The sequence below is a fragment of the Rhamphochromis sp. 'chilingali' genome (genome assembly GCF_963969265.1).
Source record: "Rhamphochromis sp. 'chilingali' genome assembly, chromosome: 5".
Taxonomy (NCBI): Eukaryota; Metazoa; Chordata; class Actinopteri; order Cichliformes; family Cichlidae; genus Rhamphochromis; species Rhamphochromis sp. 'chilingali'.
Window position 1 is genome coordinate 35,595,032 of NC_137932.1, and position 18,873 is coordinate 35,613,904.

Genomic DNA, 18,873 nt, shown 5'->3' on the forward strand with positions numbered 1-18,873 from the left:
GCAGCTGTTTTTATAAATTACACATATATAACACACATATAGGCCCAAATGTAATTGGACAATTGCTTGATAAATTTTCATGGGCAGACAGAAAGCAAATTCAGGCAGCAAAGAACTACATCCCCATTGTATGAATACTGGATTGAACTGTATGTTCAATTTCAGTTTTATTTATACAGCACCAAATCACAACAACAGTCTCCTCAAAGCACTTGATATTGTAAGGTAGACCCTACAATAATACATGCAGAGAAAAACCCAACAATCATGACCATCTATGAGCAAGCACTTGGCAACAGTGGGAAGGAAAAACTCCATCAGAACCAGGCTCAGGGAGGGGTGGCCATCTGCCACAACTGTTTGGGGAGTGAAAAGGAAGACTGGATGAAAGACATGCTGTGGAAGAGAGCCAGAGATTAATAACAGGTATGATTCAGTGCAGAGAGGTCTATTAACACATAGTGAAGAAGAAACATCCAGTGCAAGCTGGTTCTATAGAAGAGGGGCCTTTAAACTGAAGGCTCTGCCTCCCAGAGGCACTGGTCCCATTTAAACTGAAATAACTATGCGCTTAACAATTTGAAAATTGTTAAAATGGAAAGTTATTTAGTGTGTCACTTTTCATTTGAACAATTTTCAAATTGTTAAGCGCATAAAGTTATTTCAGTGCAAGTCATCTTATCCTGTGTTTCAAATGCTATACTTTTACTGTGACCAGTGCACTGGTCAATTTTAAAAATAGATGATATGGCCACCTTGTTTTAGAACACACTTCATAACTGTCCATCAAAGCAGGGAATCAGAAGGAGCAGACAGCAGACTTTGTTCAAGGGTCTTCTAATCATTCTTTATTTCACTTCAAATGTTCATAAACAAGTATAGCATTTTATTCATACAGATTTAAAGAAAAAGAATAAATTGTTAATGTTATCTATGCTAGCTAAGCAAAACCTGTCAGTGTTAACTATTACTGCAGGGGGTTTCAGTTGAAGTCATCCTCTCAAACATACCAATAAAGGACGTTCCTGTGGAATATTATCTAAAGTGCTTGTTGATATCAGTTCAGTTACAGAAGGACCGTTTAGAAATGTGAAAGACTCCCCCCCCCCCCCCCCCCCCCCCCCCACAGCAGACATCATAGCTTTGCAGATTGAGAAAGAAAACAAAAGACAAAGCATCGTAAGTTTAGCATGACAATAGCAGCAGCCACAACATTGTCAGTATATGGAGAACATTCAAAATTCCTCAAAAGAGAATAGGGATGTACCACCTCATATCCCTTTTCTACAAGAACTAGTATATGTATTTAATTAAACCATGCAAAATGTTATCTTCACACTATGAAAACATTTCAAGAACAGAGGTGGAGGTCACATTTGGTTATTTGTGAGACCTGGGAGCATCTTTACGGAGGTCTTTAAATAGAGTAACAAACAATTCTTTCAGGCTAAATGAAGATTTTCTAAATTAGTGAGATGCCATTTAATGTCAGGTTTATGGGTTAAAGTGCACGTTTGAGAGTTACGCCATGGAATCCAACTTATGATATGAGGCTCTCTATTCTCTGGAGCATCCAGAGTCATGTGCAATAAGGATGTACCACTATTAACAAGGTAATTGACCTCTCTGGGAGTAGAGTGTAGTTAGCTTCTCTGTACTGTGTTCAGACAGTGATTCCAATAACAGGAGCAAATCTACAACAGACTGGCTGAAAAAGAAAAGAATAAATGTTTCACAGTCCAGACCTAACCCTGACTGAAATGATCTTAAGAGGGCTGTGAGAATATAAATGCCTGTCAACTTCACTTAACTGGGGGAAGAAAAAAAAAGAGTTTGTCAGTATTTTCATATAGAAAATGTTGCCTCCAAAGGTTATTCTGCAAACTATGTAATCATGGTTTGTAGTTTTTCAAGGCCTGTCACAACTTTTGAGATTACCTTTCTCAATCACTATACACATCTATACATACAGCAGTTAAATTAAGTAATAAACATGTCACCAGTGAATATATTTTCAAACTTGCTATCAACATGAAATTCTCACCAGATGTCGATAACAAACCCATCCAAAAACAACAAAAACAAATGACACACATGGTAAATGGACTGTTTGTCATATAGCACTTTTTGACTCTCTCGGAGCGCTCATACTGAAATTTATTTAATACTTTTGACAGCTTAAAGACACCTCCTGTATGGAGAAACTAGTTACAGACTTTGCTCGGGTTTAATTTTGGCCTATTCTTCCACACAAACTGTCTTCAAAAATCCTGAAGTGGGCCCCTTCTGTGAACTCTCAGCCAGGGGTGTAATTTCCAAGGGGGTTAGGAGGGTTATGTCCCCCCAAAAATCAGACCCAACCAATATAGCCCCCCAATAAAATTATGAATTATCTTGCATAAATAGGCTGTTGATTTTCTTTACTCATTTTAGGTATTACCAGCAAAATAGTTGCATGTTTAATCATCTGGGAATCTAATTACTGATAGATTTTAGCTGGTGTCATGACTGTCCATGCTGTTTTTGCACTTATCTTACCTATCTTCAATACTTTTCCCTGTGTCATTTCTCATTATTATACATAATGTATGGACATCTGTGCTTTGATTTCTTTGCACGTGTGGATTGGATGGTGTGACAGAGCTGTGGTCTTTGACTCAGCAGCAGGGGAGAGGTGGTGCAGCTGGCTTGAGGGGCTGTGCCAGCTGCAGCTCATCAAGCGATCACAACTGTCTGGAACAAGAGTCAACAACAATAAAAGCTACTGATAAGCACACTGTGTTTGAGTGTTGTGAGTGGTGACTGGGGTTTGTTACCTTCACCCTCCACATCTTCTCAAGCTCTTCTATGAGTCCTTGGTACTTCTCCAGCTTCCTTTTTCCTGATGTTGCGGTATTTCGGTATTGCTACCTCTATCACTACGGCCGTCTTCCTCTGCTTGTCCACCACTACTATGTCCGGTTGGTTAGCCATCACCATTTTGTCCATCTGTATCTGGAAGTCCCACAGGATCTTAGCACGGCCATTCTCGACCACACTAGGGGGCGTCCCCCAATTTGATCTCAGGGCTTCCAGGCCATACTCGGCACAGATGTTCCTGTATACTATGCCGGCCACCTGGTTATGGTGTTCCATGTATGCCCTGCCTGCTAGCATCTTGCACCCTGCTGTTATTTGCTGAATTGTCTCAGGGGCATCTTTGTACAGCCTGCACCTGGAGTCTGTATGGCTCTTGTACTTAGAGCTTGTTCATATGCTGCCATAATTAGTGCTACTGTGCTCTCTTTCATTCCAGCTTTGTCCAGCCACTGGTCGGATTTGTCGATGTCAGCCACTTCCTCTATCTGCCAGTGGTACATTGTGTGCAGCGGCCTGTCTTTCCATGATGGTTCCTACTCTTTCTTGGGTTTCTGCTGCCTGAGGTATTCATTGAGCACACGGTTGGTCGTGGCCATCTTCCTTATGTACTTGTGGATGTTCGTTGTCTCATCCTGGAGTCCGCAGCCTCCTTCCTTACACATATCATACAGTCAGGAGCTTCCTCGTGTTGATGTCAGTGACTTCTATCTCCTCGTTTGGCTAGCTTATATATATATATGTGTGTGTTGTGTGTCTGTGTGTGTGTGTTTGTATTGGGTTTCATTTGAGGTTCTTTCAGTGTCAGATGTTGGCAGTGTCCCAGCCCACTAGGACTGGTCAGGCAGGTTTTCCTGAGCAGCTGCTGGCTGTGTCATACACACCTCTGTGTTTGCTGTGGGTTCATTTGAGGCAGACTTGTTGACAATGGAAACAGATGGCTGGCTGTGGCTGAACATCTTCTTTTCCATGGGAATATACTTCCTCGTTAAACATTTCCAAAGCTGTTTCCACACAATGTACATGAGCTCAGTGAAGTTCAGAACAATGCATAGTACGGAAGTGCAACCCATGATGTAGAGGAAGATCTTCTTCTCTGTGGCTTTGGCAATGAAACAGTCCACTGTGTTGGGGCACGGGCTCTGGCTGCACTGCAGCAGCATCGGGACCTCAAAGCCATTATACAGGAAGTAGAAAGCCAGCAGGGAGCCCACCTCAAAGGCTGTCTTGAAGATGAGGCTCACAGTGTAGGTGCAGAAAAGACCTCCATCGATGCGCCCCTTGTCCTGGTACAGTTTTCGCTTGTGTTTAGCCTCTCGGTACTCCCGGTAACCCACATGAAGGGCTACTAGCAGTGAAGGGGTTGACACCATGATGAGCTGCAGAGCCCAGAGACGTACCTGCGAAATAGGGAAGAAGTGGTCGAAGCAGGCGTTCTCACAGCCGGGCTGCTGTGTGTTACAAACAAAATCCTTCTGCTCGTCCTTCCACACCTGCTCAGCTGCTGCCACATACACCAAGATCCTGAAGAGGAAGACCACAGAGAGCCAGATTCGCCCAATTCCAGTGGAGTACTTGTTGACCCCACTGAGGACATTCTCTAGAAAACCCCAGTTCATCTTTGATCTCCTGTCAGGGAACAAACCAGTAGTCATGTACAACCAAAGTCATAGGATGTCAACTTAACTTTAAATCACATGCATTATGTATGCAGTTTCCTTGTTTCTTTTCATTTTGCAATATGTATTATATACATACGTTTTTGGACAAGCATAATGTATAAAAATGGCTATAGTTCATGCAATCGTTTTTATTTAAGCTAAAGTCTGTACTTCAGGCATGATTTAGTATAAGATCCACTGTAAAGCTTGCCACACATCAATTCACCAACTTTAGAGCAACATTACAGAAACTGTGTCAAAGTACCGATGGATCTAACTGCACTTTGATTTGGACCAAAAGTCACCATCAACCTGACTGAACCCCAAGGGGACATTTTGGACCAACATATTAGTGCTCTACCATCATCCAATAATCAAATGAGAGAGCCTCTGGTTGTCTCTCCTGTACAGTTCCAGACGCATGAAAGATCATTGCAAAGAAGCGCTGAGGCTGAGGCACCTTAGAAAAACATGATTTTTACCGATTAATTGGTCTGATCTCATCTGTATGGGGCTAGATTAATTACAGGAAATTACAAGATCATTTATGGTAAAAACAAATATTTATAATTGATATTAAAATTTTCACCCAACTACTTGTGATACATGATTCTTATATAATAGTAAAAGTAGCTCTGTGATCCACTGAAACTAATTTGCAGTTATTCAAAACTGCACAAAGCTTCCCTACGCCCTTTCCCCAGCTGGTTATCCAGCCTTGGACACTGGCAGATTCTATACAGGCTACATCAAAGAAGGATTACAAGATATATTGCAACTGACAATTTTTGGTATCACACTTTGTCACAGATGCAATATTCTATTCTTAAACACGAAACAACAAACACACATACATACACATACGTGTGGAAATACAACCAAGTTTCTTTTTCTTGTTTCCGAACCTGCTAAAGTGTTGTCAAAGTCTAATAACATATTCTCAAAGGTCCTTCCACTTTTCTGTAGTGATCCAAAAAAGCTTTTTACCTTTTGAATGCCCCCAAATGTCACGTATGATATACTCTTATGGTATTGTATAACTGTCCAAACACAGAGAGTAACATCACCCACAGACACAGTGAGGAGGTTGTATTTCTGTCATACAGTAAAGAAACAGCAGATAGCTTACCGGTGGTGCTGGAGGGCGTTCTTCTCTCTGGTAGCGGATTGTGTCGAGTATCAACTACGCGTCCTTCACTGCTTACTTGCAGGTAAGAGCTCAGTGCCACACCTTTCCAGGAAGACATAACAGCAGCCTGTGGCTGGCTGGATCACACACTTTTTGTTTTGTTTTCCTACCTGTGAGTGTCTGTGTTTGTGCAGAGATAGACACCATCACCATGGAGCTGTCTAATGTAAATATATGCTGCCTGTTCAAGCTCATTGTGGGGGGGAAACATGCACCGTTTCAGCTGTGTTATCTTTCTATCCTCTTCTATCTGGCAGGATGGAAACATGCAACTTTGATGAGAATGCGATCTCCTTACCTGCTGATAAATTAATCATACATCAAACCTAAGGCCTGAGTCTTCAAGCTGCCATTTTCATGCCTCATTTTCATTTAAGTTTATTCATATAGCACAAAATCACAACAACAGTTGCCTCAAAGTGATTTATATTGTAAGGTAAAGAGTCTACAATAATCCAGAATTATACAAAGAAACTCCAACTATCAGATAATTTCTGAGGCTTGTTCAAAGGCAAGTGCAGTGGTAAAGATTTCCCTTCCCACTGTTGCCAAGTGAGGGTCAGGCAAAGGCAGCCATCTGCCATGACTAGTTGAGTGAGAGTATCGTTAGCCCCCACTATACTTGGGCACCCAAAACCTAACCAGTGACTCAACTGCATGCCAGCAGTCAGCACCTTGTCACGTATGAATGTTTTCTACAGCTGTGAGCTTGAACTTTGGGTGACTTTTGTGTTGGTCAGTTGCAGATGTTACAATAACCTGAGCTCAGGGAATAATAATGTTGAATTAAGTGAACAACATTAAGGTCTTTATGTCTTTAGTACTTCCTTTACCACTAGGATCACAGGCGACAGGATGTATCGTAGCTGTTCTCGTCCTTTAGTGCTCTAACAAATGTAGATGTAAATGATTAATAATCACAGTAAACAAGACATGTTGGTGTGCCATCCTTACTTCAATACTACTGAATACTACATTATTACTCTACTACTTTTAAAAAGGTAATTAAATCAATAAATTAATAATTTTTCTGAATTACTAAACTTCATAATATTCTTTTTGTTATACTTTTTTCTGGGTAGAAATCCCTTAGAAGATGTGGCGTAGAATAAATATCTTGAGATCAGAATACTTTGTTAATACCAGAGTAAATGATGTGGTCACAGTTGCTCCAAGACAGTAACTAACTCTAAATTAAATAATGCAATATATTCAAAAGTTACAAAATATAACAAACAGCTCTAATTATAAATATCCCAGTATATTACACAAATTAGATACAGGTACAGGTGTTCCACCTATAATGTGAAGCCAGTATATAAAAAATGTTTTTGTCACTATGTAACCTCAGCGACAGTAAAACTCAGTTATGCTGTCTGCAGTCTTTGGTGTTATGTAATTTCCGTGAAAGTGTCCTTGGAAATGTTTTAGAGGAACTTCAGACACTATGTCCAGTCGCATATTTAGCTGCCTTGTTTTTGAGAAAATGCAGTGCAGGCTGAAGACGCGTGTAAGAAATTATGCCATTTACCAAAAAGTTATATGGCAGAATTAATAATAAATAAACAGCTTACTCAATATGACACAGCAGTTTTGTATATATTACTGTATATATGGCATGTAATATCATCATGCTTTGAGTTCATTCAAAATATATTGATAGTATTTTGCCCATGGCATAACAAAGTAAAGAACATAAAGAACAGCCTAATCTGGCCCTCAGTGTAACATTCAAGAAGGCCTCTCTTAAATCATATGTTTGTGGTGGTAGTCCTATGAGGCCCACATATCTCTGGAAAGAATCTGTTCTTCATGGATTCAGAAACACAAGCCTAAATTTTGATATTTTTTTAAAGTATTTTAAAATATATAATTAACAAAAGAAACAGCTCATGCAAATGCTTACACGTATCAATATTATCTTGAGACAAAAATGAAAATTATTTGAATTTATAAAACAAAACAAAAAGCCTTCCGCCTGGTCTCACACCTCTGCGTTTCTGTAACATAAATAACGAGTGACTGATCTGACTTGAAATTAATGAGTATGAGCTTTTTTTTAAAATACTTTCTCTTTATTGATTTTCATCTTATTTTACATACAGAACTAAAGAGGGCAAGGGAAACCAACACATTCACATATGTTCACATATTCCAAACTACACATCGCCTTGTTTTACTTACACATATTACATATTACACAGGTGTATGTTGCATTCAAACAAAATCACGACTACTCCTCTGCATCACACAGGTATCAGTTTCTAGTCTTTTAACATATAACGATCCCATCTTTCCCAAAGTCTCTCTCCTTTCTCCAGCGAGTACGGGCTTCGAAGGAAACTGTCCGTGACTCGCTCTGCTCTGTGGTTGTGAATGGCAGACAGCGGGGTGTCCTGCTTTCTGATTGGCTAATCTCCACTCCTGTTCCTTCCGCCCCATCCTCCTTCGCTTATAAGTGCGAGTTTCGCAGCTAAATTCGGAGCGCAGGAGGCTGCATACAAGCAGTGTTGGTCAAGTTACTTGAAAAAATTAATCAGATTACAGTAACGCGTTACTGCCCATCTCTGTATACAAGTAGTTAAAATATAGTAAATTTTGAATTACAAGTTTGCAGTTTTCATTTGTGTAAATACAACTCTTATTATGACAGCCACACAGATACTTCCGGTCACGTGTTTTTTTTTTTTTTGCCTGGACTTTATTTATGAACATCAGCATAAACACAAATACACTAAAGAACGCACTCAAGAAACATATGTCCACAAGGTTGAGCATTAAACATCAGAGCCTCCCTTTCAGTCTCTGTTTCCTGAATGCGTCCTGCACATGTTTTTCCCGCTCACACCCACAGAGAGCGCTGTGATTGGAAAAGCGCTACACTTGTTTTCCTGGCTGTCTTTGACTTTCAATATGGCTGCGCTTAGTTAGCTAGCTTAGGTGGTTTAAGTGTACTGTACTCTGTTTTTGTGTGTGTAGAAGTGTAGGTCATGGCGGACAAAGAGGCTGGAGCAGGGGTGGAGAGTCACGGTGAAAAAGGGTTCAGGACACCTGGGCTGAGGAGCGTACAGACCACCACGCTGTTCCGGGCCGTGAACCCCGAGCTCTTCATTAAGCCCGTGAGACACACACACACACACACACACACACACAGAGAGAGAGAGAGAGAGAGAGAGAGAGAGCTGCAGGCCAATGAGTTGTTATTACCTTGGAATGTGAACTAGCTCTTCTCCTCTAAGTGACACGGACTGTGTCCGGCCTGCTGCACTGCGGGGGGGGGGGGGGGGGGGGGGGGGCTTGGTGGTGAGAGAGGCTGGAGTTGTGGATCGATGCTTTGTTTCTATTATTTAAGCTCAGTTTGGAGCCTCTGATTAGTTTTAAATACACAATTTTGTTTTTGTTCATAAAAAACCCCTCAAACATCCACTGCGAAAAATGTCCTAAGATTTTTTTTTGTTGACAGGCACATTCAGAGTCCAAGTAGCCATTAAACCCAGTTTCAATACAATTTTAAAATGTGTTGAGAATTTGACAAATTGACTATGATTAAAGTATATTTGTTTATAGTACATCTGTATATTTGCTCTCTGTATAGTAATGTACAGATTATCTGTATATAATCTGCTCTTTGCTCACTCGTTACCCTGTGTTTATACATGTGTAATGACAATAAAGTTGAGTCCTAATCCATCTCTTAAACCATGACACTACTCTCCCTTACAGAAGCTCTCTTCATAGTATAAAGTATTGGTACTGGTATCAGCAGTATTGGCCCAGTATTTTCAAGGTATCGATACCAACAATTGCAGTACTAGACTACTGTAATAAAGGTTTCTCCTGTTGTTTCTCTACCAGCAGTATGAACTTCAGCCCTCACACAAAGCATGGACTGGAGCGCGCTCAGTAACATCTCTATTTCACTTTGCAGAATAAACCTGTGATGGCCTTTGGACTGCTGAGCATCACGCTATGTGTGGGCTACTTGGGCTACCTGCACGCAATGAAGGAAAATGACCAGCAGCTGTATGAGGCCATCGACAGCGAAGGAGAGAGAACCACGAGGAGGAAATCATCCAAGTGGGACTGATAGCACAGCCTTCATCACTGAGTGTGTCTGTGTGGGGACATCGCATTTACTGGACTCAAACAAGGACACCTGTGTGTGTGTGTGTGTGTACATTAAAGTGTGTTATACATACATCTGCTAGTCTTTGTCCAGTCTGTGCATATATATGCATTTCCTCATTGCCTCAAATATTTGTTTGCAACCACATCTAATTGCCCCCTGGTGGCCATTAGAAAGACTGCAGGTTTAATGCATTACCATGTGCTACAACAATATATTGTATAGATGGCAAACACATCACATGAATCATTTCGTTTTATTGAACATTATGGAAAAACTGGATAAATACCCCAAATTACAAATGACACTTCTGAATTTCAGCCGTTTCCCTTTTATTAGTATATTATACTTGTGAAAAGGGGCATTTAAATCCATTGATTTGTATAAAAAGAGCAAAGAGAGCTCGAGCTCATATTTATATTCCGTGAGCACTGAGCTTGAAAGGCATTAAGAGAGAATTTCAGCCACATTGAAACTAAATAAGATCAACCTTTACAGGAAGTATAATGGCACTTTTCTACATTTAATGTGTTCCAATGCACACAGTGCCATCTACCAGTGCACGTGGATGTTATGAGGATAAGATTTGTGGGTCTGCCAGTAAATCGACAAGATTATAATTGAAGAATATATTAGCAGCTCCCAGCCAGCTTTGACCTACGATGCATGTAATTGAAGCAGCTCTTTTGGTAGAACAGTGTCACATGTTGGTAAACTGCAAACGCTGAGAACAGCACCCTGATCCATCCTCCTGCTCAGATTTCTGAAGGTTTTTTTCCAGGTGTGGTCTGATATACAGCAGACTAACAAGCCACGTCTTTCAGTTCTCTTGGCAAACTCTTGAAATGGTGCATGTTTTATCGCCTTATAATTCCTGCTTCTCTTCAAAGTCAGCATGTGTTTATGGATTTCCAGAAGACTACATGGCTCAAACATGAAGAGTGCTCATGAGACAGCGAGATGTGATGTCATTCTGTGGATGAAATGCGCCGCAGTAAAAGTCCTGACGTGTGTGAAGCCAGCATCATGGCCAGACATCAGCTGGCTCTCTCCTCCTGTGGGCAAACAAAGGTACAATTAAAACAGCGTCTCTTTGTGCATTTTAACGTTTAACAAATTGGTTGAGGTAGCACCTTGATGACATCAGCCAGCTTCTGCAGTGCCTTTTCATATTGGCCTTCCATGCTCCTCAGGTTCTCCGGTTTAACCACCTGCTTCTGAATCCCAGGGCTTCCTGCTTTCACCACCATCTGCAGGAAGTTTTTCTCCTGTGTGCAGCCACAAACACCATGAAACAACCCGCACCTTTGCTACTTTCATCTCATCATCTCAAAGAACGTTATGTACCTGCACTCTGAGCAGAAAGGTAAAGGCCAGGCCTGTTTTCCCCGCTCTCGCTGTTCTTCCAACTCTGAGGACAGACACAGGGTCAGAGCACGTCAATGAGGGCAACAGCGAAGCATTACTCACGGTCTGATGGGCCTCACCTGTGAATGTATGTTCTGATGTACTGCGGTGCATCATAGTTAACCACACATTTGACCCCGCTGATGTCGATGCCTCTGGCCACCGCGTCTGTGCTGATCAACCTTCCAAAAGACAGTTTAAATGTGGTATATCACATCTTAACATGGACTTGGTCAGTGAGCACAGATCTCAAAGCCAATTTAGAAATATGCGCCTGGTCAGCAGTTCCTTTCTGCATGGAGCCTGGATGTTCTTCATGACGTGGCCCAAAGGCACGCACATTAGGCTAACTGAGTGTGATCTTGCCAGCTTTGTGAGCAACGCTTGCCACCAGGAAGGACTACTATATCATATGCTTCCTGCCCACTGGCACACTTAAAACCACATTCTGAGTCTGAAAAATTTCTTTGAGCGCCAAACTTTTTAGGACCTGCATTTTGGTCCCCACAAAGATATGAATACAAGCTCACACACACAGACACAGACTTACAGTTGGATCTTTCCCTGTTCAAATTCCTTCAGGGTCTTCTTCCTGTCACCTGGGGAGAGTTGAGAGGAGAACTCGGCAGCCTGGACTCCACCAAAGAGCTGCAGCAGCAGGTGAAGCCTGAGGAGGAGGGAGGTGGAATCAGCACAAGAAGCCTTCAGTCATGTGATTTCAGGAGCTCTCCTACCTGTGCGCAGTCTCTCTGGAATTGGTGAAACAGAGGACTGGGTGGAGCTTCATGCGCAGGATGAAGTGGAGGAGTAGGAGTGGCTTACTGCTCATGGTGCAGGGAACATAGTACTCCTAAAACACAAAGCCACATCAGTCTGTACAAATCAAATTCTGGTTTAGTTCCACTCCCTGCTAAAGGTCAAAAGGGCAGCCCTCACCGTCAAACCCTGGGGGAAGTTGAAGCGGTCATGCCCATGGGTTGGCGAGGCTGCAGCGCTGTCGGCGTGGCCGTAGGTGGAGCTGAAGAGTCGGGGCTGGTGAAGGCCCAGCTGCTGCAGTTTCTCTGGGTTCTGTGTGAGCGTGGCGGAGAACAGCAGCTTCTGCAGTGGCGTCTGAGGTGGAGACAGACTACAAGGACAAGGCGGTCAGCTGAGCACCGACCTGGAACCTAAGTCCTGGCTGCAGAATTGGAGTTCTTCTGTTATGGTTGACACCACCGTGTCTGGTGAGCACACTGACTCTTTTTTTATTTAAAAACTTCTGCATCATTCTTTTCAGTTAATTTCTCATTTTGACAAACTGTATCAACACAAGAGACCTTAAAATCCCACAAAAACATTAACATAACACTATGAAAACCTTCCCAGCTGTCTTTTTATTACTTAACTGTAACCTTTAAGCTTTTCTTCGCCTCTGTCAGTGCGCCCCAGGGCAGCTGTGGCTACAATGTAGCTTGCCATCGCCAGTGTGTGAATGTGTGTGTGAATGGGTGAATGACTGAATGTAGTGTAAAGCGCTTTGGGGTCCTATGGACTAGAAAAGCGCTATACAAATGCAGGCCATTTACCATTTACCATTCTGCTGGCCTGAGTTTGTGGCCAAGTATGAGACTGACATCATCTCAATCACCCCACAGTAGATAACACACACACACCTGGCTGATGTGATGCACGCTGCTTCTGTCCTTCTGAACACTGACCCGGGTTCAGCTCTGGATCGGTACACTGCTCCCATCACCTGACTGAGCCAGGACTGGTGCATGCTGTCGATCATCCTGTCCGCCTCATCGATCACCTGAGCAAGTAGCAGACACACACTGTGTGACACACACTGATGAGTGAACTCACTACTGCAGCTCGACAGATTTCAACAGCACTCACCAGAAACCGCAGATGTTCCAAACATAAGCCTGAATTCTTGGTCATGTGGTCAATGAGTCGTCCTGGAGTGGCCACAACAATGTCTGCTAGACTACGCCTCATGTTCCACCTGCACGGACATGACATAGATGCTGAGCTCAGCCTTTTCCCCACTGCACATGTGCACCGAGGACTCTGACAGGAGATGTGCCGCTGCGTTTCTGTGAAGCTTTGTTAGAGCCAGCTCGATTTCTCACCTGTGTTCTGACAGTGATGCCTGTTCTGCAGCAAAGGACTTCTGACCTGCCAGCATCACCACTTTGAGCGTGGTTCCCTCGGCATACGATGCAAACACCCTGTGAACCTGCACAGGAGACAATGTGAGCTGAGTTTCGGGCTCTGTGGAGCACTGCTGGGACGCAAACAGCTTGAAAAGGGTCTCACCTGCTGGGCGAGCTCTTTGGTCGGCAACACGGCTAGAGCCCGGACTTCACACACCACCCTGTCCATCAGCACCTGATCACAGAAAACACCCTCACTGTCTGTGTACTCCAAACAGGCGGCAGACAAAGTAAATGGTAAATGGACCGGTTCTTATTTACACAACTTGTACATTCACCCAAGTGCTGTTTCTAAGTGTTTCCGATCTAACATTCAGACACATTCATACTCTGACGGATGCATCGATGGGGTGGGTTTCCAAGGATACAGACTGGAGCAGACTGGGATCAAACCACCACCTACTAACCACCGGTTAGTAAGTAACCTCCTCTACCACCTGAGCTACAGGTGCAGCAAAGACATGGCTCTCACCTGTATGATGGGGATGACAAATGACAGAGTCTTGCCGCTGCCTGTTGGTGCAGACACACAGATGTCTCTGGGCTTATAGCCCCCTTGCCCAATCAGCAGGCCCTGCTGGGCGCTCTCCAGGATGGCTGGGATCACCTCTGCCTGCACTGTGGAGGAACATTTAGTCTCAGGTTAAGTGTGTGTATGAGTGAGAGCTGACACATGGTTGTGGAGACCTGTGGAAGTCAAGACAATTTTCAGTAATACTGCAAACTACTGTACAAAGAGCCTCCTTGGCACGGCTCCATTTGAATCAAAGGCTGTGCTCTAACGTGGCTGCACAGCAGACACATTTACTAGCCTCACCTGGAAAGAAGTGCTGGATTCCATTACTGTGCAGGTTTTTCAGGAGCTGAGCACATAGCCCTGGGACATCAGAGATGGAGATTAGGTTGTTTTTAATGTCTGTGTGAATGACGTGAGGCTCAGCAAGCCACTGGGGCAGAACTCTGTCGACCTGTGAAACGAATGCAGTGTGAGGGTAAGTAAAAAGCCCTGTGGCGCTGCGAGTAATCGTGCTTCTCTTTACCTTTGGGACAGGTTTGCTCTCAAATCCTCCTATGAGTGTGAACCCAGGCAGAGTGTCTGTGGTAGATTCAGGCGAAATATCTGCAACCCAGACATTTAGATGTAAGCATACCGACCATCTACAGAGACTACAGCATGAACTAGGTTCTTTTTATCCTTGCGCAACTTTTTACTGGCTTGATCGTCACAGAAAAAGTCTATTGTCAAAAGTCGTGGATTACTTGTCTGCACACTGCCCATCTCTGCTCCGACCAGCCGGCTGTCGCGTTTGTGGCGCTCCAGACACGTGTTGCACAGCATAGCAACACGTTATTTTTGACCAGGAAATAAAAAGCAGGATATATACCATATAGCCAAAAGCAGTCCCTTGTCTGTCTTTATATTTTTGGTAATATAGTGTATTTTACAGCATATGTACCAAATGTGTGATAAGCTGATAATACCCCCAGGCTCTTAGACAGGCAGAATGAAAGATTAACTCAATGTCTTCAGACCTACATCACATGTGAGCATTGATAATTAAAAGAACCACCTGACTGGATCTCCTCCTGGTGTTGTATATTTGTCTGTTCAACAGGCTCCACACTGCATGAAGCTACTGTTTCTGAGTGCCTCTTCTTGTGCTGCTGAGGCTCTAGTCCACCATCTACGTCAGCCTTTCTTTTCTTTTGGGCATCCACCTGCTCTGCTGGGTGTTCATGGAGGGGTTCTCTCTGCTTAGCTGAATGGCGTTTCTGCTTTTCTTTAGCCTTCTTCTGCAGTTTAGCCAGTAATGCCTTTGACAGAGTCTCTTTTGACACACTCCCATCTTCCTCCTCTCCCAGATACCTGAGAGTAACACACATCCACAGTCACAGGTTGACAATTTTTGGTCAGTTTAGAAACAGGCAACATTCAAGTTATTAAAGCTCCCCCCCCCAACAAGAACATTATGCAAAGCTAAAGAAATGCAGCAAACAGAGGAACGCAGCAACAGAAAGAACAGCTACTGTCATTTTCCTGCATTGTTCGTATGGTCAGCATCCTGGAGATCCGGGATGACCATTCTAGGGATTTTCTCTCTGCATCACGTTATAGGGTCCGGGTTCAAAGCAGTCTGAGCTCAGCGTACTTAATGTGACCATTCAGCACTGGAACACCTGATATATGACAGGACACCGGTGTTCCAGATTAACTGGTAGACTTTTAAGGAGCCGATACTAACAAACCTACTAATAAGCACTGAATACTTCATCTATTACGTTTGTGAAGTTACCTTAAACAGTACACGATTGTCCCAGATGACTACAGTTAAACATATATGATATCCAAACTCACTACGTCATCATTACAGATGATTTTCAAACTGAATTCATTTCCAGAGAAACGACAGAGGCAGACTATGCTAACGGGATGTGATGTTACAACACTAGTCTAATATTAATGTGTAATATTTGTTCAAGACGTATTTCTTTGTTATGGAAAACAACATTAAACTCATCATGAACAATAGGAGTGGGGATTTCTGGAACTTTGTGTATATCATTTGGCACTTCTTACAGGTGTAGACTGAAAGTAAACACGCAATAACATTTAATTTAATTTAAAGGTTTATGTGCAAGACGCGGCTGCCTCGTGCATGGGAATATCACCAGGTAAACTCGAGACAGTTTTTAATATTTTATTGTTCAAGAGCAATAAGACTGACGGAGTGTGTTTCAGGTAACCTCACAAATGTCACAGATGAAATACTCAGTGTTTATTTGCTGGCTTAAATGCATGTGTGGCAGACTTGCATTCCTTAAATGCAAGTCTGCCACACATGTGTTTGACCGTCACTAGTTATTTGGCGACACCGGTTAAATCTGGAACACCGAAAGCTTCCACAGGCCAGTTTTATTTACTCCATCAAAGCGAGACAGAGTTATAAAGTGGGCTGTGACAATGTTCACATCTATCTGGATATGTCCGTAAAGTGGCACACATCTGGATAAAAACTTTGTAAATGAAATAAGATCTGAAACTGGCAAAGCAAACCTACCTATTCACGAGAAACAGAGACATGTTAGCAGCAGAACAACGCGAACTTTATCAGATCTCCCATCCAAGGGTTTCCAAACGTGACAAACACCGAACCCAAAACACCGAACCCAAAACACCTCCACTCTCTCGCGTGGTTCTGCACAAGGTGCAATTTGATGACGCCACCAAGGCCGGGCGCACATGTTTGTCGTCAGTCGGGCACGTCAATGTTGGTTTTATGTTCAGTCTCTAAAACTAGACTACTTTAGTCTCATTGAGTGTCATATTCAGATCCATCACCTCAAACTCTCAGTTAAGATGGATTTGTAGAAGCACAGCATTAACCAAAACCTAAGCCGATCATTTATCGTCCTCGTTTCACAAACACAAATGGTCCAGTCCACGCGGAGATGTTGGCCAATCAAACGTCAGGAGCAAAAATTCAAACTGAGAAAAGCGCGTTGGTCTTCCTGCTCGCATTTTGTGTTGTTTTTGGAGATAGACCGAAGGAGCGAAGATGACAGAGGAGTCAGCGGTAAAAGTCTGCGTTCGAGTCCGTCCGCTTATTGCGAGGTGAGCCTGGACGGCGGCGCCGCCGCCGCGTTAAAAATTCCCGTTAACTGTTGACATTGCCCCGGTAGCATTTTGAGCTCGTCAGTTATTTCAACCTCAGAGTCGGCTCTGGCGCTAAAGTGTTAGCAGTTAAGGCAAGTAAACGTCGCGTCTCTTTAATGAAGTTTCACAGAACCAGGAAAAAAAAGTGTTCTTTGTTTCCACGGTGTCCCGACCAGAACAGACATGTCATACTATTACCACTATCAAGCACGAAAAAAGGAAAAAGGTTTCTGAGCTGAAAACGAGTGCGAGGCAGCTAGCAGACTGCGTTACCGGGGCTAAAAAGTGATTTCCGATGTTGCTGTGTGTTGTTTTGTGTAATATCTTTACATCATATCAGAAAATAGACTGTAGTGAACAGGATTTCTGAATGGATTATATATAAAGTAAAGAAACGAGCTGTTTTTCATCTCTATGACTGGGCTTCGTTGTACCCACATTATAATCAAGTCTTTTTTTGCTCACTAAAATATGCTTATAGAAATGTGATGTAATATTTCTTACAATTTCTGCTGCCCTCTTGGCCAGATTAAATCTCTCTTGAAAAACGTATTTTTAATGTCAGTGACATGTTTTACCCGGGTAAATAAAAGATATGTAAAAGACACTTGCCAAATATTGATTGATCTTGTCTGACTCAAAATACGTTTGATGTATTTTTGACAGATTATAGGTCAACAAGTGTTTTAAAATAGTTTAATTCCCACAATCGCTTTTTGCCACAACACTGGAACAGCTGGCTGTGAGCTGATTCAAGGAGTGCCAACTTTGGGATGCTCAGAAGGATCAGGGTGGTTTTCATATCATCCGCAGTGAAGTGAGAGTTCTCCGTCACTGTAAAAATGCCTGTTTGCTCCCAGCCTGTTCCCTTTGCTGATTTAAAAGTAGACAACAGGTGGTTAAATCACACTTGACTAACATTGGTTATGTGACAGATGCACAGTTTAGACAAAAGACAGCAAATACTCTTGGCAATGGGTTCTGCACAACCCTCAATGCACCTCTTGCCTCAGCCCTGTCACTTACCTGGGCTCCAGACTGACACTAGCAGTAGATCAGCTTGTGACCCCTGAGGCTGGGTTTGTTTACTCCCAGACGCAAACTGTCGATGTAAGACAAATGTGTTGACCACTACAACATGAAGCGATCCTGATTTTCTTTAAGATAATGCTTGCCTTGCTGATTGAAAGCAACAACAGGTTTGTCAGTGCAGAGCAATAGTAACCTGTTGTTAAGAAAGCATCTCACTGTTTGTGCTTATGTGTGTGGAATGTGTGTCTTTGTTCAGGGAAGAGAGTGCATCCGAGAATGCGGAGCCTGTCCAGATTTTCTGGAAAGCTGACGAGAAATCAATTCACCAGATTGATGATGGAAATTCCACCAAGAGCTTCAGCTTTGGTCTGTATTCAAACATACAGAAAAAATCAGCGATTTATTTTGGTTTTGTTTCACAGTAATGGGAATGCGAACACTAACCTTTCTCTGTTAACAGACCGAGTGTTTGCCGCTGATGAAACGACCAGTCAGCTGTACAATGGCATTGCAAAGCCTCTGGTTGTTTCCACTGTCGAGGGATACAATGGTATGTGCAGGAAACGATGTTTGATCCCTCGTTGGGCGGCATGGTTTCTTCTCTTACTTTCTGTGTTTGCTGTACAGGAACCATATTTGCTTACGGGCAAACTTCTTCTGGAAAGACCTTCACCATGATGGGGACCAGTCGCACCCCCGGAGTGATACCTCAAGCTGTGGAGGATGTCTTTCAAAGCATTAAGAATGTA

General features: G+C 42.9%; 4 protein-coding genes across 8 annotated transcripts in view; 2 read left to right on the forward strand and 2 right to left on the reverse strand.

Annotated features, from left to right (window-relative positions):
• Positions 1–23: 23 nt before the first annotated feature.
• gjb7 (gap junction protein beta 7) lies at positions 24–5,823 on the reverse strand. Of its 2 annotated transcripts, XR_013971704.1 has the most exons (3): positions 5,647–5,823; positions 2,817–4,485; positions 24–396 (listed from the first exon to the last, which is right to left on the reverse strand). XR_013971704.1 is itself a non-coding variant. In XM_080883025.1 (2 exons), exon 2 carries the CDS (start codon positions 4,473–4,475, stop codon positions 3,687–3,689), a length of 789 nt encoding a protein of 262 aa, XP_080739151.1. In that variant the 5' UTR covers positions 4,476–4,485; positions 5,505–5,604; the 3' UTR covers positions 1,125–3,686. The 2 variants fall into 2 exon arrangements, 1 of the variants encoding a protein (XP_080739151.1); XM_080883025.1 differs by lacking the exons at positions 24–396; positions 5,647–5,823 and adding an exon at positions 5,505–5,604 and having other exon boundaries at positions 1,125–4,485.
• Positions 5,824–8,434: 2,611 nt separating this feature from the next.
• On the forward strand, positions 8,435–9,906 carry smim8 (small integral membrane protein 8). The gene is made up of 2 exons (XM_080882244.1): positions 8,435–8,825; positions 9,635–9,906. Exons 1-2 carry the CDS (start codon positions 8,697–8,699, stop codon positions 9,791–9,793), a joined length of 288 nt encoding a protein of 95 aa, XP_080738370.1. The 5' UTR covers positions 8,435–8,696; the 3' UTR covers positions 9,794–9,906.
• A 163-nt stretch (positions 9,907–10,069) lies between these two features.
• ddx51 (DEAD (Asp-Glu-Ala-Asp) box polypeptide 51) lies at positions 10,070–16,635 on the reverse strand. Its single transcript, XM_080882243.1, has 16 exons — positions 16,497–16,635; positions 15,009–15,304; positions 14,478–14,557; positions 14,255–14,405; positions 13,910–14,055; positions 13,541–13,612; positions 13,354–13,460; positions 13,118–13,226; positions 12,892–13,031; positions 12,176–12,365; positions 11,974–12,089; positions 11,790–11,906; positions 11,320–11,421; positions 11,180–11,243; positions 10,966–11,100; positions 10,070–10,887 (listed from the first exon to the last, which is right to left on the reverse strand). Exons 1-16 carry the CDS (start codon positions 16,517–16,519, stop codon positions 10,870–10,872), a joined length of 1,866 nt encoding a protein of 621 aa, XP_080738369.1. The 5' UTR covers positions 16,520–16,635; the 3' UTR covers positions 10,070–10,869.
• Positions 16,636–16,893: 258 nt separating this feature from the next.
• The window catches only part of cenpe (centromere protein E), a 28,055-nt gene continuing 26,075 nt past the window's right edge, over positions 16,894–18,873 (forward strand). For all 4 annotated transcript variants that reach the window (XM_080882239.1, XM_080882240.1, XM_080882241.1 and 1 more), the window contains exons 1-4: positions 16,894–17,050; positions 18,381–18,490; positions 18,585–18,674; positions 18,752–18,870. In XM_080882239.1, the coding sequence (XP_080738365.1) occupies positions 16,995–17,050; positions 18,381–18,490; positions 18,585–18,674; positions 18,752–18,870 (375 nt within the window). In that variant the 5' untranslated portion in view covers positions 16,894–16,994. The remainder of the gene's footprint in view (positions 17,051–18,380; positions 18,491–18,584; positions 18,675–18,751; positions 18,871–18,873) is intronic.

What these genes read in the sequence shown, in the direction of transcription:
- gjb7 (XM_080883025.1), bottom strand. Translation starts at nt 4,475, where the DNA reads ATGAACTGGGGTTTTCTAGAGAATGTCCTCAGTGGGGTCAACAAGTAC.
- ddx51 (XM_080882243.1), bottom strand. Translation starts at nt 16,519, where the DNA reads ATGTCTCTGTTTCTCGTGAATAG. An exon ending in CCAAAGAGCTCGCCCAGCAG is followed by an intron (nt 13,461 to 13,540) that starts GTGAGACCCTTT and finishes TCTCCTGTGCAG; the next exon opens with GTTCACAGGGTGTTTGCATC. An exon ending in TCCAGAGAGACTGCGCACAG is followed by an intron (nt 11,907 to 11,973) that starts GTAGGAGAGCTC and finishes CCTCCTCCTCAG; the next exon opens with GCTTCACCTGCTGCTGCAGC.
- smim8 (XM_080882244.1), top strand. Translation starts at nt 8,697, where the DNA reads ATGGCGGACAAAGAGGCTGGAGCAGGGGTGGAGAGTCACGGTGAAAAA. An exon ending in CCGAGCTCTTCATTAAGCCC is followed by an intron (nt 8,826 to 9,634) that starts GTGAGACACACA and finishes TTCACTTTGCAG; the next exon opens with AATAAACCTGTGATGGCCTT.